This window comes from Protomyctophum bolini, assembly GCF_963924005.1.
Source record: "Protomyctophum bolini genome assembly, chromosome: 3".
In the NCBI taxonomy this organism is placed as follows: Eukaryota; Metazoa; Chordata; class Actinopteri; order Myctophiformes; family Myctophidae; genus Protomyctophum; species Protomyctophum bolini.
In genome coordinates this window covers 20,986,811-20,994,306 of record NC_137864.1, presented here as the reverse complement: position 1 = coordinate 20,994,306, position 7,496 = coordinate 20,986,811, and the positions used below count along the sequence as shown (strand labels likewise).

The following is a 7,496-nucleotide window of genomic DNA, read 5'->3' as shown; positions in this document are numbered from 1 at the left end:
CAACAGAGAGTGACGTAGAAAGAGCGACGTCACTGCAGAAAACAGCAGATCTGCTGAGATTGAACAGTGAATAGTACGGAAGTGCGCATACAATTTAATTCAATTCGATTCAAAGGAGCTTATTTATTTTATATTTATTTTAATTATTATTTTATCCTTTTTGTATTCCTCACAAAATAATATTTGTTTAATTGTTTTTTTTTACATCGTTGTTATTTCACCGTATTTATTAATTATTTGACAAAAAATATATACATTTTGAAAGCACAACACTGCGCAATCGAGCGTGGTAATTTAACAATGGGAGTGTACACATGTGTAAACAAATTACAAATATAATAATAGGTTTTTAGATTCATATTATGAATCTAAAATAAAATACATATTCAATATAAAGTGACCTTTATTCTGAAGGGCCACGGACAGTCGACCTCGTCGTGTCTGTTGACTGACTTTTCACTTGACACTGTTACCAAGATTGAAACTTGAACCTCCTCGTGTGTTTCCTCACATCACAGTAGTTCTGTTTTATCTCAGGGTTCTGCTATCTGCTGAAAGCTTCTTCCAGGGTGGTTGTGTAGGGTTGTAGGGTAGTTCTATCCGTCATCATGGCTGCTGCAGAGGCTCGCAGGGTGATCATCTACGGTGGCAAAGGAGCGCTGGGTTCCACCTGCGTCCAATACTTCATGTCTAAACACTGGGTGAGCTGCATGTACTGTGTATGCATCAAATGTGCTAAATCATATGTGCTAAATGTAACTCTGTCTGAGACTGAGAGCAGCCAGTGTACACTGTACACATGGATCCATGACTGTCATGTGGTCATGTCATGTGTGTAGGCTCTATAATAATTCAATTAAATTCAAAGGAGCTTTATTGGCATGAGAAAACATACGTTTACGTTGCCAAAGCAAGTGTCGCATACAATAAAAAACAGTTGAAAGTGGGATATATATACAAATAGAGAATGTACAAGAATCTTACAAAAATAATGGTGACTAAATGGTTCAATATTGATTTGGAATATCATGTGCATTTTCTATTTTAGGCTTTGTAAATAACATTGCACAGGGCATATGATATGGCAAAATAACTGAAATAGACATATTGAATATGACTGACAATACCCGTGACAGTGGACCTTACTAATAGCTTGACCAAACGTCAGTGCAAAGGTCTGCTAGTATTTATGTTTCCAGCTCGTCTATTTCCATTATTTAAAAATAGTGTAAAGTTATTACATAATATGTTGTCTGTGTACATTTTTAAGTTATAACTGCCCTGTAACAACAAGTAGGGCCTAAATGCCCTATGTCCACACCAATGCAACTAGTTGCAAGAAGTTGCAGTGTCCTGGACTGACCAGTGCCATTTTTAAGTGACTGCCTGGTTTGAGGTCAAAGTGCAGTGAAGCAATAATGAACTGTACTGGAGGTTAGGCAAGAAGCCACAATGCAGAAGAAACACTGCTTGACATTACAATGATAGATTCATGACTTTGTATTACCAGCTAATAACATTCTTGCATATACATTAACCTAGGCTATATACAGTATACAGGATTAAGAGCGTCTGCTAAATGCCTAAATTGTAAATTGTAAATTGTAAACATTGCACTATATTAGTAGTATGGTAATTGGTAATGCACTTTATTGTCTCTCTCTCTCTCTCTCTCTCTCTCTCTCTCTCTCTCTCTCTCTCTCTCTCTCTCTCTCTCTCTCTCTCTCTCTCTCTCTCTCTCTCTCTCTCTCTCTCTCTCTCTCTCTCTCTCTCTCTCTCTCTCAGTGGGTGGCCAGTATCGACCTGACATCCAACCAGGAAGCCAGTGCCAACGTTGTGGTCAAACCCACGGAGTCCTTCACCGAACAGGCTGAACAGGTAAAACGCAGGATTTACTGGAAAACTAGCTTTGAGTTTGTAGATCTGCTATGTTCAGCGTGCAACACCGTCCACGTCGAATGATGGAGTATAGACAATCCGTAATAGGCCGTTTCGCGGATACGGCCATCTTGGATTAATCAAGATGCATTCTGGGTATGCTTAAAGAAGGTCGCTTCAGTTGGATTTTTCCAGCTGGGGCGATGATACCAGGCGGCTGTTTGCTTTGCCCGTTCGCGCAACTTCTGGTCTTTGCATTGACATTGTTTGTAATCATGTTGCTCTAACTATCCCAGGTTTTAACATGGTTTTACACGTCAATTCCAGTAAATGAGTTAAGCCTCCGTAACTCTGAGTGTACAAAAGTCTGTACACTCTGTTACATCAACACAGAAGATTTTACAGTCAAGTCAATCAAACTGGGTGATCTTAAAACGAAAAAAGTTTTAGATTGATTGATCAATTTGAATTAAATTGTTTGTTGGTGAAACAGAACTATAATATCGTGGATTTCCTAGGTGACGGCAGACATAAGCGCGTTGCTAGGCGATGACAGAGTGGACGCCATCTTGTGTGTAGCCGGGGGCTGGGCGGGGGGCAGTGCCAAGGCCAAAGGTAACGTGTGTGTGTGTGTGTGTTCACATGGCATCACATCACGGTGCATATGAGCTTGTACAGTATATGATATTTTTTTGTTTTGATAGTTTGGGCATGACATAGTTGAAAATGTGTATGTTGAAAGCTGTTAAACAGTGTGTGTGTGTGTGTGTGTGTGTGTGTGTGTGTGTGTGTGTGTGTGTGTGTGTGTGTGTGTGCAGCTCTCTATAAGAACAGTGATCTCATGTGGAAGCAGAGTGTGTGGACGTCAACCATCGCCAGTCACCTAGCAACCAAACACCTGAGGGAGGGGGGGCTGCTCACCCTCACTGGAGCCAAGGCTTCTTTAGAGGGAACGCCAGGTACGTACGTACGCACGCATGCACACACCATGTGACAATACAGTGTGTGAATGTTTGAATCTGTGTGTGCATGGAGATGGAGTCATCAGTAGGGATGGAGAGTTAGTTTAGAAGATTACGTCATATGGCAGCCAAGTCTATGGGATTTCCTTTTTTTTCTCCTCTCATATATGTACTGTATGTCTCTCATGTACGTCTTTAAATGTTGGGATGAATTGAAAATGGTGGACCGTGGGAAAAAAAAAGCCTGGTCACAACCTAAGGCAGAGAGAAAAGCCTGGTCACAACCTAAGGCAGAGAGAAAAGCCTGGTCACAACCTAAAGCAGAGAGAAAAGCCTGGTCACAACCTAAGGCAGAGGGAAAGGCCTGGTCACAACCTAAGGCAGAGAGAAAAGCCTGGTCACAACCTAAGGCAGAGAGAAAAGCCTGGTCACAACCTAAGGCAGAGGGAAAGGCCTGGTCACAACCTAAGGCAGAGAGTGCATAGAAGAGAAAAGCCTGGTCACAACCTAAGGCAGAGAGAAAGGCCTGGTCACAACCTAAGGCAGAGAGTGCATAGAAGAGAAAAGCCTGGTCACAACCTAAGGCAGAGAGAAAGGCCTGGTCACAACCTAAGGCAGAGAGTGCATAGAAGAGAAAAGCCTGGTCACAACCTAAGGCAGAGGCAGCATATACCGGAAGTGTCGTGCCCGGAACATCCGCCAGATGTATTTCCCCCATTCATACACAGAGAATGTAAACAGATTTGTTAAAGCGTCAACGTCATTTCCTTGAGCGCCAAAATCCCGCTATAAAAAGCAATGCACTCTACAGCCCAGCGTATTCAGAACCAGGTCTGTAAAAGTTGATCATCCGTGTGTGTGCGTGTGTGTCCAGGTATGATAGGATATGGTATGGCCAAAGCAGCAGTCCACCACCTGTGTCAGTCTCTGGCTCAGACCAACAGCGGCCTTCCCAACGGAGCCACCACTGTAGCCATCCTACCGTAAGTATCAGAACAAACGTTTCATTCACGTTTTATTTATTCTCAAAATTACGCTGAGTAATTGAACTCATGTTCAGTGTCGTCGAGTAATACAATATCACATAAAAAACATCACAATACATCAGAAGATCAGGAAAACAAAAGGTATACATGTGAATTATAAAGTTTACAAATAAAAGCCAAGACAAATTTCAAAACAGGCTTTATACAAAAAAACTGTTAAACAGTTAAAAGCAAGGTACCAAGTTCAGAGTTAACTTTTGGTACCTTGAATTTGATGAGATGTATTTAAGACAATCTCCAAGCATGGCTATATACAAGAACAGGTATATTCCATATAATATAAACAGATAATTCCATCAATGTATGCACTTTGTTTTCCCTCAGTGTTACCTTGGACACGCCCATGAACAGGAAGTTCATGCCTGATGCTGATGTCACGTCCTGGACACCGCTGGACTACGTTGCAGAGTGAGTTGTAAAATTATAATAATAATAATAAAGTTGTGACATTTATAATGTGAAAATTAAATGTAGGACAGAACAAGACCAAACCAACACTGATTTCTATATGTGTTAACTTGGGTTGCGAAATATATACGGTAGTCACAATGTACTCAACCCAAGAGCAACGGAGTACAGTCAAACACAACAAAGAGATAGCACCAAAAAAATTTCCTTCCTGTCTTGTTTCCATTTAGGCCCTAATACACAATCGATTCATAGACACGACATGAAGAATAACAACAAAATTCAATATCATTACAGGCAAAACAATAATCAATAAATATGATGTAATGTTCACTCTGCAGGCTGCTGTACAGCTGGGCAGTGGAGGAGAATCGCCCCGTCTCTGGAACTCTGATGCAGCTCATCACATCACACAGCCAGACACAGGCCGTCCCTACCTAGAGAAACATGGATGTCACCACAACACACAGCCAGACACAGGCCGTCCCTACCTAGAGAAACATGGATGTCACCACAACACACAGTCAGACACAGGCCGTCCCTACCTAGAGAAACATGGATGTCACCACAACACACAGCCAGACACAGGCCGTCCCTACCTAGAGAAACATGGATGTCACCACAACACACAGTCAGACACAGGCCGTCCCTACCTAGAGAAACAGGGATGTTACCACAACACACAGTCAGACACAGGCCGTCCCTACCTAGAGAAACAGGGATGTTACCACAACACACAGTCAGACACAGGCCGTCCCTACCTAGAGAAACAGGGATGTTACCACAACACACAGTCAGACACAGGTCGTCCCTACCTAGAGAAACAGGGATGTTACCACAACACACAGCCAGACACAGGCCGTCCCTACCTAGAGAATCAGGGATGTCACCACAACACACAGTCAGACACAGGCCGTCCCTACCTAGAGAAACATGGATGTCACCACAACACACAGCCAGACACAGGCCGTCCCTACCTAGAGAAACAGGGATGTCATGTTATCACAACACACAGTCAGACACAGGCCGTCCCTACCTAGAGAAACATGGATGTCACCCGTCGTAACTAGGGGTGTCTGATAGTTTTTTCGTTCCCGATCCAATCCCAGATACTGTTATTTACTGTATAGAAACGTGGATATCATGTCACATTATGCCTGTATGTCCATATCATGTATACAGTATGTCAGATATACTGGTATGGGTGTGTGTATGATTATATGCCTGTCAGATCATATGTATCAATATATTATATTAGTATCAGTGAGACTTGCACATATAATAAAAATGTACAATGAAAAGATCCGTCTCACTATTTTGGTATCATAACCCTTCCTGAGTCCCAGCTAAATCGATGTTATCAGCTGTTAAAGTTACCCTCCTATTTAATACATGGGTGTATATTTGGGTATTGGCTCATCATTTTCAGGACATATGTGTTTTAAACTATTTAATGTGGTGTAGATTTTTTTAAGAGGACGCTTTCATTCAAACCCACAAGTACAGTGGTCATTGGAGTTCTTCAAATTGTAATAACACATTTATTTCCACAATGTCCACCTAAATCCTACACTTTATTTTAGTCCTGTAGCATCCAGAAACATGAAATAATAATCATGCAGTCAACTACCAACACAAAACGGTTTTCTTATTACTCATAAAACAATAAATCCTAGAAAAACACTACAACACAAACTAAGCAAAGAGCTGTAACACTGGTGCTCCTTTTAACCACCCAAATAACTTTGGTTGTAGAACTATTTCCTTTCTTTCTTTGTTCATGGTTTATCACATCTGCATCTTCCAACCTGAATAGTGACACGCCCACGCTGGTTCCCACTTCAGGGCAGAAAGAAGTACTTTTTTTGGTTCTGAACCAATTTTCATGGATCTGAAACAATTCATTTGTTTCAGATCAGAATGAGGCTGGAAAAAAGAACAGAACCCCATGTTCACTCCTTGATGTGGGCAGGACAGTAACATAGGTGGACCACTAGATGGCGCCATTGTCCCATTAATGCTCCATAACTTATCACTGCCTCTTGCAATTTCCAAATGCTTCTGTCATATACAGTCTGAAGCAACGGAAGCTCTATAATGAGGATGGTGGCAGTGGATCAGGGGTAGAGTGGCCGGTAGAACCCATATGGCCGGGCTCCCCCAGAATTAGTATAGAAGTGTCCTTGAGCAAGACTCTGAACCCCTAATAATTGCTCCCGATGTGCAGGTTGGTGCCTTGCATGGTTTCCTCCAGCATCGGTGTATCAATGTGTGTGTATGTGGGTGAATGTAATGCACAATCTATGCAAAGCGCCTTGGATAAAGGCGCTATATAAATGCACCATTTACTAGGGGGAAATATAAAGCGGAAGTGGAGCCTCGTCTTCACAGTCGTGCAAATGTATCCTAATATAAATAGAAATCATCTAAAGCATACGGTATCTTGTTGCTTAGCACAAAACAAAATTTAAATTAAATTAAAATAAATTAATGTAAAGATATTTTAAGATTTATTTTTGTGAACGGAAAATAGAAGCTTCCTTACTCGGATTTCGGGAGGTGTAGTTCCAGACTCTATGGAATAGTCACCTAGTTCCTCCGAACTGCACTTTATGGGAGATAGCTCTGTTATAGCTCAATATATCTACGCTGAATCGCTTTAGCTCTGAGATGAGGTTCCGCGGAAAGCCATCCCTGCACAGGTCGAAATGGAGTCGAGCCCGTCCACAAACAGTGGATTAAACCCCTTTCGCAGTATGTTTTTCAAAAGTAAAGGTATCAGAACCAAGATACAGTTGATAAACTTAACATAGGCTCGTAACATTTTAACATATAGGCATCAAACAATCGCTTGTTTGTCAGCCAGTCTTTTACCCGGTTTTCCCAATGCAATCTTAGGGAAGCAGTAGGCTACTGCACATGCCAACGGGGGTTGACTATCTGGGGAAAGACAAACAAGCGGTTGTGTTAAAATGTTATGTGCCTATGTTAAGGTTATCAACTGTATCTTATATCTTGGTTCGGGTACCTTTACTTTTTGGAAAAAATACTGTGAAAGAGAGGTTTAGTCCACTGTTTGTGGACAGGCTCGACCCAGCTCAACTCCATTTCTACCAGCGCAGGGATAGCTTTCCGCAGAGCTATATAATATGGGAGAAAGACGTGTGGATGTCATGCCTGGAGGTCAAGAAAGAAAAAAAGT

The 7,496-nt window shown here is 41.8% G+C and overlaps 1 protein-coding gene across 1 annotated transcript; it reads left to right on the top strand.

The window, feature by feature from the left end:
- Positions 1–479: 479 nt before the first annotated feature.
- Positions 480–5,189, top strand: LOC308312995 (dihydropteridine reductase-like). Its single transcript, XM_080759833.1, has 7 exons — positions 480–701; positions 1,786–1,878; positions 2,397–2,493; positions 2,697–2,837; positions 3,715–3,823; positions 4,211–4,294; positions 4,636–5,189. Exons 1-7 carry the CDS (start codon positions 609–611, stop codon positions 4,733–4,735), a joined length of 717 nt encoding a protein of 238 aa, XP_080615959.1. The 5' UTR covers positions 480–608; the 3' UTR covers positions 4,736–5,189.
- Positions 5,190–7,496: the final 2,307 nt, after the last annotated feature.

Excerpts from the sequence above, each read along its gene's own strand:
- LOC308312995 (XM_080759833.1), top strand. The coding sequence starts at position 609 with ATGGCTGCTGCAGAGGCTCGCAGGGTGATCATCTACGGTGGCAAAGGA. Across the intron at positions 702-1,785 it reads ACTTCATGTCTAAACACTGG|TGGGTGGCCAGTATCGACCT; the intron begins GTGAGCTGCATG and ends TCTCTCTCTCAG. Across the intron at positions 1,879-2,396 it reads TCACCGAACAGGCTGAACAG|GTGACGGCAGACATAAGCGC; the intron begins GTAAAACGCAGG and ends TGGATTTCCTAG.